This window comes from Triplophysa rosa, linkage group LG12 (genome assembly GCF_024868665.1).
Source record: "Triplophysa rosa linkage group LG12, Trosa_1v2, whole genome shotgun sequence".
In the NCBI taxonomy this organism is placed as follows: Eukaryota; Metazoa; Chordata; class Actinopteri; order Cypriniformes; family Nemacheilidae; genus Triplophysa; species Triplophysa rosa.
Window position 1 is genome coordinate 17,701,799 of NC_079901.1, and position 15,682 is coordinate 17,717,480.

The 15,682-nt window shown below is 39.3% G+C and overlaps 1 protein-coding gene across 1 annotated transcript; it reads right to left on the bottom strand.

The window, feature by feature from the left end:
* Positions 1-2,445: 2,445 nt before the first annotated feature.
* Positions 2,446-14,781, bottom strand: n4bp1 (nedd4 binding protein 1). The gene is made up of 7 exons (XM_057348481.1): positions 14,265-14,781; positions 9,233-10,779; positions 5,556-5,686; positions 5,369-5,465; positions 5,022-5,129; positions 4,063-4,164; positions 2,446-3,915 (listed from the first exon to the last, which is right to left on the bottom strand). Exons 1-7 carry the CDS (start codon positions 14,571-14,573, stop codon positions 3,609-3,611), a joined length of 2,601 nt encoding a protein of 866 aa, XP_057204464.1. The 5' UTR covers positions 14,574-14,781; the 3' UTR covers positions 2,446-3,608.
* Between the last annotated feature and the right edge of the window lie 901 nt (positions 14,782-15,682).

Consider the following 15,682-nt stretch of genomic DNA (forward strand, 5'->3'; position numbering starts at 1 on the left):
ACAGTATACAGGCACATTCACAGTTTCATCTTGATCAGTAAAAGATAACCATGTATTTGCCTAAATTGTTTATAATGGGTCTTGATAGATGAAGTGTTGCATGCTTAAGAGAAGGAAAACGGGCTGTCTGACAATAGTGCTAAAACTTTTCATTCTTGCATGTCTCTGAGAACTGCTAACAAAACTGCTCATAACAAAGTGACATCATTGAGTATGACTGTAAACCAGACATACCTCTGAAAGTGTGCCAACAGAATGAACTATCGCCACACTTGTAGTTGTATATTAATTATGACTAATTATGAGTCATTTGTTAGGTAGGCAAATCATAGGCGACTATTACGAGGCTTAAGATTCACACCCTGTTTTAAAATTGAAAAATGAAATGACAATAAAAGCGAGTAGACTTTTACTGTAAATTAGCTCTGTGTGCCTCCAAATTTGCCAACTCAGCCACTGAAAGGAAATGACATCATTGTTTAGAGCTCTGCAGCAGATGGAGGAATGAGAACGGCCCCTCCCTTAGCCACGGGAGCAACCAGTGTGCCCTACTGAGAATTCAAAACAGCATTTAGTCACACAGTCAGTTTTTATCTATGAAGAACACAAAAGAAGATATTTTGAAGAACATTTGTAACCGAACAGCAATGGCCCCCATTCACTATTGTATACAATGGGTGCCAGTTAACAACATTCTTCAAAATATCTTCTTTTGTGTTCTGCAGAAGAAAGAAAGTCAAACAAGTTTGAAATGACAAGAGGATGAGAATGATGACAGAATTTGTATTTTTGTGTGAACTATCACTTTAAGTACATGAATATTGACATCACATGTCTGCAGGTTTTACTTTACAAACTGCCCTGCATGTCAGCAAATTCTCGAATGCAGTCATTCCTTCTTTATATTATATAAAAAAGATTTCTGAGTGTTATGCACGACATAGTGCAAATGCAATTTTACTTACTTTAGGTAATAAAGTGTTTATTACTATACCGAAGACAAAACTGGCCTCTGTACTTTTTCTCTTCTTCTGGATTCAGTCCATCACCACTATTTGGAGTTTAATGTCTTCCTCTGGAACCAATATAATCCACATTCTCCAGATCTCTCAGCCTCACAACTAATGATAATCTGGGCTAACAGTGACTCCATTCAGTAAGGCCAACCAGAACAAAATGTTTCCATGCATACTTATGCGATTTATGAATGATTTGCTGCATATCACTTCGGGCTGTTACAGATTACTTTGACTAGTTATGTAAGCACATTGTCCAAGCAGTGGGAGAAACGGATGCAGATTAAGACTGTTAGTAGGGTTTGGGAAGTAAAATTAGCTGGGTGGTGAGAATGCTGTGCTTTTCTGGAATGTTGATGGCATTTGAACCGTGTGCCCCATTTTATATCGCCCTGTTCAGAAAAGGGACAGAAGGGAATAGATGAGAAGCAAGGCTGTTAGTACTAATGACTTCAGATATCCCCTCCTAAAATCCCCGTCTTAGTCCAAATGTCTCTTTTGTTCAAAAACTATAATAATGATAATAATTACTAAACAATATAAAAACATTTTAATATTGTTGATATGCATATAATTTCTCAATACAGTGTAAACATAATAAAAAGAATCACATCTAGGATAGGTTTCACAAATATTTAGCAACAGAAAATAATTCATTAAATCATGAAGAAATATCACATTGTAAAAAATGTGTTGTTTCTTTGTTGGTTCAACTTAAAAATGGTAGCCTTAAAATTTTAAGTTACTTCAATTTAAAAATATTAGTTACCTTAATGAATTTCTAATTGAGTGGACTAATATTTTTAAGTTGAATTAAAAATGTTAAGGCAACAAGGTAACTTATTTTTCTAAGTTGAACCAACAATTTTTTTACAGTGCAGAAATAAATGATCAGGATATTAATTCATTATTGTAACAAACAGTTCTTGGCCACCATTGTCTACCATAGTAGAACATTTTCTTCATACATTTTTTGTTCTGTTGAATGTAGGACAGAAAACAGTTTCGGGTCACTTTTGACAACCATTGTAATTTTTCTTACTATGACGGTCAGTGGTGGGCAAGAACGGTTTGGTTACAAGCATTTGTCCAAATATCTTTCTCCGTGTTCAACCAAACAAAGAAATGTATACAGGTTGGGAACAACTAGAGAGTATTCATTTTTGGGCGAACTATCCCTTTAATAATCCCAACATGACACCTATGCTTTGGTATAAATCAATATTCTGTCACTGATGCTTCTCGGTATGGAGTTCAGCCCAACTACAATGTTTCTCCCTGCTGTCATGAATGCGTAACAAAACTTCACATAAAGAGTAAAGCTTTACAGCACACTCATTAGAATGAAGAATACGTTTCAGTATCAAGTATTATATGCTAAATCAAAATGTGATTCATTTTGCATGTGAAAAAACGAATACCACAGAAATCAAGAAAAACACATAAATGGCCTTTATTTAACACTGCCACCCAGAAAAAAAAACTGTTAGAGCAGCCATACTGTGAGATACCCACAGTGCCTGCCGAACCTGTGATGGTGCCATGCGCTCAACATTTAAATTCCAGCCCCAAAAACTGAATATCAATTCGCAAAACCCAACGCTACACATAATTCAAAGACAGTGAAAAGACAATGACACTTAAAAATATTGTACTATATTTTCACCGTAGTGTAATATAATAAAATGCTTTCATAGTTTAAAAATGACTGAGGAACAGCATTTTTTTCAACTGTGCATTGCATTTTGTTCATGTCTTCAGCTAAGCCCACAGCACCCCCTGATGGTTATAACTGGGACAAAGGTTTACGTCATTGACAGCTCAGTTTCCCCTTTGCTATTTTTGGTGAGTGGGTTGCACAACTGGGAGGATGACGGGGAGTGCCAGGTTACTTAGTAATCTGGAAACTTTTGAAGCCAGTCAATCAGAATGGTTTCATCGTTTCTTACGTGACACAGAGGGTGTCTCCAGGGATTCCTAGAAATAGGATACAGCTTTCTCACCATCACCAAAGTAAACAAGAACTAAAATTAGTGACCAGGAAGCGACTTCACTTTGGACAGAGTTATGTAATTCTATCCTGTAAGCAGATAACATGGCACTTCAAGGGACTGAATATTAGAACTCATTCAGCTCAATAATTCAATATTTACAAAAACATAAGCTGCAGAATGCACAATTATATATAAAACAGCAAATAAAAGTTGTCCTTCGGCAGTTATTTCAGCAAAGCCAGTTCATAACAATCGTGTAGCTGGAACACTTTTAAAATAAAGATTTCTGAAAAGATAACTTAATGAAAAGATTACTCTTCTATTTACATCAAATATATGCCATTCCGCCTGTACATTCTCATGTATGTAAAGCTCCCACTTAAACTTTAACTTAAGTTTTTTTGTGCTTGACGGCCCCAGAGATCTTACCATAATGACTTGATTTAACGCTCCCTTGAACATATGAATGCTTGCAGCGGTGCCTTGTATCCAAATAGTCTTTAATAATCAAAAAAGCCCTGTGATCTCCATGTTCTTATGTTGCTGTTCTACCCCAGTCAAACCTGTGCAAAACTGTACTTCGTGTGTGACGTGTGCATTATCCTAGCAAGAGTCCTGAAAGTGCATTTAGGTCCCTCATGTACGGGTTGTCATTGAGGATATGGTCAATTCGCTGCTTTTGGTCAGGAAATATGTCATATAAATCCTTCTTTAGCTTTGTGGTTTCTGAGGGTGACCGCTGTGGAGGTGGAGAGGGGGACGGTCGAGGGAGATGCCAGTCAGGGGGGCCGGAATGTGGCCAGTGGGAGGGGGAGGAGGGAGGTGGTGTGGCTTGCGCTGCCTGGGTGAAAACCGACGGAGTTGCTCGAGGGTCTGTCCTCAGAGGGGGTGTTATGGGGCTTCCTCTGTACAGATAAGGAGAGATAAGTTATATTGTTTAAGGCCATTACCGTTACAGTCAAGCATGTACATGTTATTGGCCTGTTCATATTTCACTGTCCCTGACTGGCAAAGTTAAACACAAACAAGTAAAGGTGTATTTTGCAACTCACCGGTTTTCTTTAAGCAAGAACACGTCCAAATGAGGTCCATGCTTTCCAAGTGGGTCGTCTGGGATCATAAAGTGATCTTCTACAAATGTAAACTGCAAGAGTCTGAAAAACGCATACAATGAGCTCTAAATCAAAGCAAACTATGTGAAAAATTGGACAAATAATTTATGCATATGATTAAAGATGGAGTGTAATTTCTGTGCGGCCCACAGTTCTGCCATAGTTGGCTCAAACAGGTAAATCCCCAAACTTAAAGGGGTGATATGACATGGCTGAAACAAATATTATTGTTTGTTTTAGATGTAATGCAATGTGTAGACACGATTTAAGGTTAAAAACGCTGTATTTTCCACACACTGTGCATGTTTGTATCTCCTCTTTGCCCCGCCTCTCTGAAACGCGCAGATTTTTTACAAAGCTCATCGCTCGTTGAAAAGCGAGGTGTGCTATGATTGGCCAGTTAACCACTGCGTATTGATTGGTCGAATACTGCAAGCGTGTGACGGAAATATAACGCCTCTTACCATAATTGGAACATCAGGTTCAAAAGCAATTGTACTGACAGGTACGCCCACCTTACTTGCGTTTACATTTGGGGGGTCTTAGTCAAGTCATACCACGAAATGACGTAGATTTGTGGGGGTGTGGTTACACGAGGCGTTTCAAGCAGGTCGGGGTGAGCATTCGCTTTTAGATAGAATGCATCTTTTGTTCCGACACTTTCATTTGTGCAATTTTACGTGTCTAATACATGCAAGGGCAACTTATAACACACCAAAGACACAGAAAAACACGTATTCGCGTCATATGACCCCTTTAAGACTGTTGGGTAAGGGTTAGCCAATGTCAGAATGTAGCCAATAGGAGCCAGTCAAACAAATAAAGGGAAAAAACAGATTAGTGCCACTTATGGCACAAAAATTACACCCATTATCAGTTTGGCTCTAAAAAGTGTTAACCTCTGTTGGATGATCCTTCTCCAAGCTTCTGACTGGTTTACAAAATCTCTCAGGTTGTCATTGGTGACGATGACCCCTCCTGTCTTCTCAGCCAGATGAAGCAGGAACCTGTAAGAGAAAGTTCAGAAAGGCTTTAGAGAACCAACCTGATCTGAAAAAATACAGATACGGCCTCTTTCGATTAAACAGATTGAATCAGAAAATCTCAAGTGTTTTTCTGCAAACGTTACTCAAATTCTGTATGTTAATGATTGCTAACCTCAAGCTACAAAATGTGATGTTGTGAGGCAATGATTCAAACAAGCAATAGGTAGCACTTTTGTTCAAGCTGATTTTGGATCTTGTACCTGTCATCATGAGAGGAAATCCTCTGCCCACACACTTCTCTAGAAGGGGTGAAAGAAAGAAGTCGCAAGTTCTCCAGCTGGGTCAGAAAGTGTTGTTCTGCAACAATATGAAAAACATTACATGTACACAAATACGGATGTTGTCTTGCAAATGCAATGGCAATAGGTCTACTGAGTGATGTTCTACCAGTGATGTTGGGGTCTCTCTTCTGTCTCCACTGTGGTACAAAGACTGTGATTTCTCTGTGACCTCTGCGCCAAAAGGCCTCCACAGCGATGGCAATCCCACGACAAGAAAAGATCCGATTTAGTCCATGTCTGAAGCGAGTAAGAAAGGAGGCCAATGGTCATATAAATTCTGTGGTTAATGCATATAGCATACTATCATACTATTATTTAGCACAGTCTGAAGTTGTTGAGCATGTATAAAATACAAAATATGTATTAGACAAAAAATAACAACAAAAGAATCATTTTTCCCAGGGTGGGTGCCCTTTACAGAATTAAACATGCAAAAGCGACAACATATAACATGTGAATACAGCATAGGAACATAACAAATTCACATCCAGACAAAATCAAAAAATTTTTAATAAATAAGTGGCCAGTCAAATGTTTCCCTATTAAATAACAATGAGTGCGATCAGGAAATAGCTCTGAATTCAACATCACAATGCATCTACACCGCGATAAAGAGATAAAGCCTCATTACGTGTGTAAATTAATCTGAGAAAAGTGGTCAGACGTTTACTTCCCTTTTACTTGATGAGCCTCGATTAGACTCAAAACTGACGCAAGAGTGTAAAAATAGACGCACGCCATTTAGAGCCGTTCACACACAATGACACATGAATACAGATGTTCATCCATATACAAACACACACACTCGTCCACACAGACACACAACCGCACCGCAAAGGGTCATGGGGAAGTTCCCTCTACGAGAGAAAGTTATTTTAAACAGGAAGTGTTACTAAATCGACTACCGCTGACGTAAACACTCAAATAACTTTCCCAGTCTGGAAATATGAATTGCTAAATATGCAAAAAAACCTTTCATTTCTCCCTTGAATTTTGGACAAAAAAAAAAAACACCAAATGAAAACCCCTGTGGTTTACCTCGAACTCATTCTTACTAAGATCATATCCAACGTGTATATGTTCCGACCTGGTTATCTTGCAGAAACAGATACAGGTGAGAGACATTACAACCTGGCGTCTCAAACGACACCTGACTGTGTCAGTAGAGACTGGAGTAGCTGCACTTCCAAACAGTATCATCTGAGAAAGCAGTAAATTAAGAAAAGAAACGGAAACAAAATCCCAGACAAGTACAAACCCAGGAGCCAAGAATTACATCATTTACCAGGGTAAAAGTGAAGCAGGGATCAGATTAAAATTGCCTCCAAAAGTAATACAACTCCCCCAGATATGTAAAAAGAGGAGGCAAAAATGTAAATTTTCTTCGCTAATAAAAAGTGGTTAATGAGTAAATAAATAAATAAATAACATAAGCTATGACCAGACGTAGAAAAAAAACACAGATATGTAACAAGATCCTGAGCATTATTAAATGTAATTTTGCAGAGAATGTACAGTATATGACATCTTTTAAAGCTGTGTTTGTATGAAATAGATTTCATTTTAAAGGTGACATGACTGTTCAGATGGAGAAAAAAACACTTATTTGAACATTTGACTACACCCATCTCGACCAGAGGGCTTTAAGCACTGTTTAACTGTGCTACATCTCTTTCACAATGGCGATAATGACGATAAGACCTCGCAAACCATCATGATGTGCCAGCTGTTTTTGGTAACTACATATTTCAGCTGCTATAGCAACAAGATTTCACCTGCGGATTCAGATCGTCTCACTGTCATGCAAGCATACAAATCAGCCCTGAGAATCCCTGTGTGAGATCTTGTCTTCAAGACTGGCTAACCAAGTGACAGACTGTTCAGTATTTCAGTGCTCGACATGTACAATATGAAGGAATTAGTCAAAGTAAAAGAGCTCTGCAGCACTGCTTTCCGCATCATTTTTTTTGTGAGCAGCTAAAGACAACCTTCAATGTCACATACCCCTGTTGTCATTATCTGACTGCGTAGAAACATTTCTTAAACTCAATGTTTCATACCTTTCTAGTATAAACCCACGCCTTTTGCTGCTGAGAAAGGTTTTTTTTAAGAACTCCTACGTTACACCTTATCCCACGATACCCCTCTCTATCCTTGTACACTTTACCACTTAGTAAAACAGGGTCCAAATTTATATTTTCCCCTTTCTCACCCTTTCACAACACCTTAGTTTCCATACGAGTGCTTCTAAGAACTGAAATCACCTCCGGTAAGCCATTTAAAGGGCAAAAAAGGGGCTGACAAGGGGAGAGACCCATTGAGAGGTTGCCTGGTAAGGGGAGGGAGGAAGGGGGTGTGGGAGAGAGAGAGAGATGCAGCTATGCAGAAAGGAAGTAGGAGAGTGCACCTTTTTTTAAGTTTTCATACACAAAACACTTACAGCAGTTCAGACTGCAGTTCATAAACACTCTCAGAGCTTACTGGAAGTGAGTTACTTTAACCTTTAATGGCACTTACACTCAAAAACAACTTTTTTTCTCCACCTAAAAACTGTTTATTAAGCTTTTCATCACTGAATACTCTTTGCTTTTAATGTGCAGCAAAGAGAAGCTTTGATTTTCTGTGTTCAAAGGGACAGTTCACCCAAAAATGAAAATTCTGTCATCATTTACTCACTCTCAGGATGTTCCAAACCTGCATACATTTCTTTAAACAGTAAATCTTTATTCTGCTAAACACAAAATATGATTTTTGGAAGAATGTCAGTAACCAAACGGATCTCATCCCCCATTTACTGCCATAGTAGGGAAAATAAATACTATGGGACTCAATAGGGGATGAGATCGGTTTGGTTACTGACATTCTTCCAAATATCTTCCTTTGTGTTTAGCAGAACAAAGAAATGTATTAAGGTTTGAAATTATTAGAGGGTGAGTACATTATGACAGAATGTTCCTTTTTGGGTGAACTAAAGGGACAGTATACCTCAAAATGAAAATTCTGTCATCATTTACTCACCCTCAAGTGGATCTTTGTTCTGATGAACACAGAGAAAAATATTTGGAAGAATGCTTGTAACCAAACAGTTCTTGGCCACTATTGACTACCATAGTAGGAAAAATTGCTTTATAAATTTCTTTGTTCTGTTTAACACACAAGAAGATATTTTGAAATATGTAGGAAAGCAAACAGTTCTGGGCCACAAATTCCCAGTTTGGTTACAAGCATTCTTCCAAATATCTTTCTCTGTGTTCATCAGAACAAATAAATTTATACAGGTTTGGGACAATTTGAGGGTGAGTAAATGATGACAGAATTTTTATTTTTGGGTGAACTGTCCCTTTAAAGGGACAAACTAAAACAAAAAGAATAAACACAAAAATCTACTATTATTTATTCAACCCCATTTCAATCAAACCCTGTATGACTTTTATTTTGGAACACAAAATAAGATTTTGAAAAATGTGTTTTTGTGTCCATTCAATGCAAGTCAACAGAAGCCATGTTGTTTGCTTACCAACATTCTTTAAAATATCTTCTTTGATATTCCGCAGAAGAAAGGTATGTAATGACATGAGTGTTGTAAGGAATGTATGTTTTTTTGGATGAACCATTCCTTTAATGTGTTTCACAAAAACAAACCTGTGTGTCGATTGACATGAGGGTTGGTAGATGACGTCAGAATTTTTATCATATTTCCCTTTTCATATATTAAAGAATGATAATGGCTAAACTAAGTTTTATCCTTTCCAGAAAACAATGACTCAGTTGATAAAAACTTACGCCATTGCCACATTGCTGCCATCAATGATGATGTGCCGCAGATCTGGGTAGCCCGGTTCGTTCTGTAGGACTAGTCTGTAGGGGGTTTTTAAGGACTGCTGGAAACGGGACATGCCTGTGAGAGGTGCCGATTTAGGGGTGGTAAACACTTCGGCGCGAGGTAGGGGTGCCCTTCCAGGAAGAGTCTGGTAGGAGCAGCTGGGCCGCATGTCACTGTGCCGGAGGGGAGGACCTTGAGAGGAGCTGCGGAGAGTGGTCACGCTCTCCGTCCGCACGGGGACCATTGTTTGAGAGCTACCACGTGGCAGATAATCGAACCTCGTCTCTGACTTTAAATCTAGTGGGATGATTCGGGGCTTTCTCTCTACCTCCACTAAGTCGTTGTCATTGTCATCATCATCGATGACGATCACATCACACACATCATTCGATACGGCATTGTTTCTTTTAAGAGTCACAGAGGTCAAAGGTATGGTGCTTGTTTGGTTCCTCTGACCTATGCCATTACTGCTCGGCGGCCTAATGTTTTCTTTGCATTTGATCTCTGTGAGAGCACGCATCTGCACTCGCTCTTTCTCTTTGAGCCTGGTGCAGTTGGAGGAGGCATTCGTGGATGGGGAAGGGTCGGGCGTGCGAGAGGTACGCTGGGCTGCCTGGTTGCTTTGGGTTTTCTGGGTCTCCTCCACAATCCTTTCCAGTAGCAAAAACGTGTCTTCTGTTTGGCCCGTCTCCCGCACCACACGCTCGACCACCTCCTGCTGGTAGCCCATGGTTCTGAAAAAGTTGACCAGGCAGCGCAAATTAGTCTCCGGGCTCACCGCCTCACCTTCATTAATCCCTTCAATAGGGCTCAAACCCATTGCACCCTTAATTCCCTTTGCGGGTGTGACAGCCCTAGTCTGGCTGGCCTCTCGCTGACGTTCCTCCAATTGTTCCTCCTCTCTTCTCTCCAGAGAGAACTGCCGCTTAGTGTCCCTCTGCTCGCTTTCAGAGGAGCGCCGCTTGTTACAGGGGCGTCCGTTCAGACCAGGCGTGATGTCAGAAGTGCTTGGGGGACCTGAGGCATTGTCCTCAAAAGTGGTGTCCAGGATTCGGTTGGAAAGGTCTGTTACGGGTGTGCTAGTCTGAGAACGGTCCTGTTCCAAATCTATGATAACGATAGACTGGGTAGGGCTTTGGGCCAAACCCAAGAGTTCCTCTTTGAGGGCACTGGGTAGCAAGAGCAGCTCCATGGCATAGTTATCAGCCCTGTCCTCAACAAAGGTCTTAAAAGTGCGCTTAACCAAAGGTTCTCTGTCAGCAGGCAAACTCCGCTTCTCGTGGAAGAGGGCAACAAACTGCTGAATGCGAGACTGAGCCATGACAACAGCCTCTGCGCAACCAATCAACCTCAAGCGCCCTGGTTCTAGCACTTGGACCTCTGCACTGGTGTCTCTTAGCAGCCGGTCCAGAAAGAGTCCTCGAGCGCCAGCAAAAATGCAGTGCATGTCCACGGGGTAACGCTCTTCCTTTTGCAGCTCTGGGTCACATAGGCCTTTCACATACTCCTATGAAACAAACACAGCAGAACCACATTACAACATCTGTTGTGAAATGACAGAAGACAAGACATACAAGCAGCTATGTGTCATCAAACACAAATAAACTGATTCAGAATGTATACTATATACAGGTGCTGGTCATATCATTAGAATATCATCAAAAAGTTGGTTTATTTCACTAATTCCATTCAAAAAGTGAAACTTGTATATTATATTCATTCATTACACACAGACTGATATATTTCAAATGTTTATTTCTTTTAATTTGATGATTATAACTGACAACTAATGAAAATCCCAAATTCAGTATCTCAGAAAATTAGAATATTACTTAAGACCAATACAAAGAAAGGATTTTTAGAAATCTTGGCCAACTGAAAAGTATGAACATGAAAAGTATGAGCATGTACAGCACTCAATACTTAGTTGGTGCTCCTTTTGCCTGAATTACTGCAACAATGCGGAGTGGCATGGAGTCGATCAGTCTGTGGCACTGCTCAGGTGTTATGAGAGGCCAGGTTGCTCTGATAGTGGCCTTCAGCTCTTCTGCATTGTTGGGTCTAGCATATCGCATCTTCCTCTTCACAATACCCCATAGATTTTCTATGGGGTTAAGGTCAGGCGAGTTTGCTGACCAATTAAGAACAGGGATACCATGGTCCTTAAACCAGGTACTGGTAGCTTTGGCACTGTGTGCAGGTGCCAAGTCCTGTTGGAAAATGAAATCTGCATCTCCATAAAGTTGGTCAGCAGCAGGAAGCATCAGAAGAGTCTCGCCTGGGCTAAAGACAAAAAGGACTGGACTGATGCTGAGTGGTCCAAAGTTATGTTCTCTGATGAAAGTAAATTTTGCATTTCCTTTGGAAATCAGGGTCCCAGAGTCTGGAGGAAGAGAGGAGAGGCACAGAATCCAAGTTGCTTGAGGTCCAGTGTAAAGTTTCCACAGTCAGTGATGGTTTGGGGTGCCATGTCATCTGCTGGTGTTGGTCCACTGTGTTTTCTGAGATCCAAGGTCAACGCAGCCGTATACCAGGAAGTATTAGAGCACTTCATGCTTCCTGCTGCTGACCAACTTAATGGAGATGCAGATTTCATTTTACAACAGGACTTGGCACCTGCACACAGTGCCAAAGCTACCAGTACCTGGTTTAAGGACCATGGTATCCCTGTTCTTAATTGGTCAGCAAACTCGCCTGACCTTAACCCCATAGAAAATCTATGGGGTATTGTGAAGAGGAAGATGCGATATGCCAGACCCAACAATGCAGAAGAGCTGAAGGCCACTATCAGAGCAACCTGGGCTCTCATAACACCCGAGCAGTGCCACAGACTGATAGACTCCATGCCATGCCACATTGCTGCAGTAATTCAGGCAAAAGGAGCACCAACTAAGTATTGAGTGCTGTACATGCTCATACTTTTCAGTTCGTACTTTTCAGTTCGCCAAGATTTCTAAAAATCCTTTCTTTGTATTGGTCTTAAGTAATATTCAAATTTTTTTATTAATTCTAATTTTCTGAGATACTGAATTTGGGATTTTCATTAGTTGTCAGTTATAATCATCAAATTAAAAGAAATAAACATTTGAAATATATCAGTCTGTGTGTAATGAATGAATATAATATACAAGTTTCACTTTTTGAATGGAATTAGTGAAATAAATCAACTTTTTGATGATATTCTAATTATATGACCAGCACCTGTAAGTGCAGAAACTGGTCAAGCTAGCATGCACATGACTGACCAGAAGTCACATTGAGATGAATGAACAAAATGAAAAACAGCTTCATCATCTGTTGACACAGAACATTGTGTACAGAAGATACCTCTTGGTAGGGAGATTTTATGAGCTCATTATCATAGTGATAAGAGCACATTTATCTTCACATACTATTACATGCATGACACCACACCCATACTGCATACACTGGGTGCAGGTAAGAGAAAACATTATAATCGAGTCCTTGATTTGAGAGGCAAATACAAACACATTGACTAATGCAAAGCACACTGATACGCCTACAAAGATTAGATTCCATTAAAGGTCTTTCTTGAAATTAAAAGACAGTCAGTCATACTGACACGATTGTGTAAGTGATTGAGTGGGTGTGCCTGTGCAAGCGATTAAACCAGATGTTTTCTTTCTCCATATTGCTACAACCGAAGATCGTAAACTGAAACACCACAGGAACCTCTGTGAATGGGGTGTACCAATCTTCCACAACTTTGCTGAACTTTTTTCTTTGATCTGAGCAAGCGGATTACGGTAAAATAAATACTCGTAAGCAGTACCAGTAATGACACCACTACTGTGAGTAGTAACTAAAACCGAAAGTGAAATACACTTGGGGGCCTCCCACTTTGGCCTGACTAAGCAGAAAGGGCCCATGTTCACGACCCATGAGAAAATGTATGACACAATTTCAACGAGAAGCAGATACAGGTTCTTGTCTGGTTTTTAAACTCAAATGAAAGAAACTCGAAATTGACCCCTTGTTGATGATCCAGCCAGTCAGATACAGAACTCATTAGAATAAAGTGATATTTCATTGAAGAAATGTGAAGAAGTTAGCTTTATGCCAATATATGTCATTTTAAAGATCATTGATGGACAACTGAGATTATGTGGCTCTGGTTTTTGGTGGTAATCTTGTCATATGAATATAGCAGTACTCACAACCGTGAAACATGACATTTGAATATAAAAGTTTTAACATGAATATTAAAATGAATACTGAAAACATGTAAATTCTTTAGACAGAGGAAGTACAGTTGTGGCAAAATACATCCACTGACTGATGTTTCCGTTAAAGGGTTTAACATTGAGGATATTCCAGGTTTACTGGCAGCACTGGTGAGAATTTCCTTATTACATTTGAACAGAATTGCAAACAATGGCATATCAAAGAACTGCTGAGGCAAAATGTGCTTTTGTTGTTGTTGTGGTAACTCATTTTAAACCAAATTAACAGGAACATATAAAGGATTGTTTAATCCTGGACTATGTGTAAAAGTTTTGTAATATTTTTCTCCGATAATTAATACTGAACTATACCAATACAAACACTATTATCGTTCAGCATGACGTCAGCCGTCTATATTCCCATGTGGCGGAAAAATGAAGCCCAGTTTCTGTGTGTCAATTGAAATGATTATGTCGTGAGTAAATTCTGGGTGCGTGACAGTACATGATTGCTTCAACACAAAGAATTGAATAAAATTAACACAATTTTATGGGAGCAGAAAGACACTAAAACAAAAACATACTGTAACGTTACTTACTTTAATATAGTGTTGACCACGACTTAAATGTATCATACACACAAACATGTTACTGTCACAAACAACTGAGGGCATCTCTGACGTGACTTCCTTCAACTATTACACTGCAACTTTCCCTTTAAATAAGTTGACATTCAGCAAAAAAATACATGAATCGATTCAAGTAGAAGCGTCGTTTATTCTAATCATCATCGGTTCACTATATTTACCTTTGCTGTTGACACATCTTCCTTTTTTCCCTTTAGCTGGAGCCATATCTGTCTCGAAGCCTTACTTCCGTGGGCTCCGGTATGATCCAACAACCCAATAATCGTAAACGCCACTTGGAAAACCTGCTCGACTCGCGGTTTCGCGCATTTGAGTTCTCCTTGTTTGTCCTCATGCACCGTGAACTCGTCCACTGTGAGTTGCTCGGAATGAGTTTTGCTGGCGGTCGGAGACTGCCTCCCACCCGGCGGCTCAGTGCAGGTAACCTCGGTGATTCGCTTCATCCCGAGAAGGGGCCGCGTTGTTGACATTTTATTTTTAGCTATAACAATCTGTGTATATTACGGCGACTTCGTTTTCAAAAAAGCTCATTGAAAAACGAATCGTTTATCCCCTTCATGTTCGCTTCTAACGCGTCTTCCTTTACGTTTGTCGGTACTGTGGTGGTAACGTTATCTGTGTTTTGACGCTACTCTCGGTTAGCTTGCTAGCCTACATCTCAACCCGTCGCACCCGGAAACCCCCGTCTGACATCATCAAGAGACGACGACGTTTGCATATACGTCATCGATTTGATTACAGATAGGAGTAACCATAGTAACATCAAAATTCCATTGTTACTACTGCTGTTGTTTTTACTGTAACTGTAATATATTAATATAATAAATTATTCTTTATATAATTTTAATATAATAAAAAGTTATTTAATTATTTAATATTTAACTGCAGTCACTGTTATGAAAGTGAATGCTAACAAATGATTTAATTCGTAGAAACAAAAATGTCTGTTACCAAATTATTATAATATATTTAAAGAATTTTCTAAGTTTACACATTAAAACAATGGTTCTTTTGGATCCAGTGGCATGACACTTTGACTCATATGGCTTTAACAGACATGTTAATAAGGCTTTGTATTATATTATTTTTACAATCAAAGGAGTTGGTTAAAGAATAAATACTGAAAATAAGCCGTAGAGTAAGTAATGACAACTCAAGTGATTGCAGTAAAGTGCAAATGACTTTCTATACATTTGTCATTGATGTTTTAAAATATTATACTGAATGCCTGGGCTGCTATTTTAAATAACTACAGATCACCTCTATACAGAGAGCAAAAAGAAATAAATATTAAATCTTGATCTCACTTAACGCATTCGCCCTATAATTAATATTTTGCACAAGTGTAATACATTATAAGAATGATTACACATTTGTACAAAACAGCTTTACAAACGTTTTTTTCAAAGTCTGTGTCTGCATTTACTCAATTTATACACGGCAAATATGTTTACACAACCTTTACACCTGAGTTTCAGGGTACAAGTGAAGCTTATGCAAAAGTAGTACTTTATTTTTTCTTTCAATTTCTCAGGGACAGGAAGTGTGTGGGCACTGTATCTGTACAGGGGATGGAGCA

Coding starts and splice junctions, on each gene's coding strand:
- n4bp1 (XM_057348481.1), bottom strand. CDS start 14,573: ATGTCAACAACGCGGCCCCTTCTCGGGATGAAGCGAATCACCGAGGTT. Junction 5,687..9,232: donor GGCAGCAATGTGGCAATGGC/GTAAGTTTTTAT, acceptor TACTCGCTTCAG/ACATGGACTAAATCGGATCT. Junction 5,466..5,555: donor GAGAGACCCCAACATCACTG/GTAGAACATCAC, acceptor ATATTGTTGCAG/AACAACACTTTCTGACCCAG.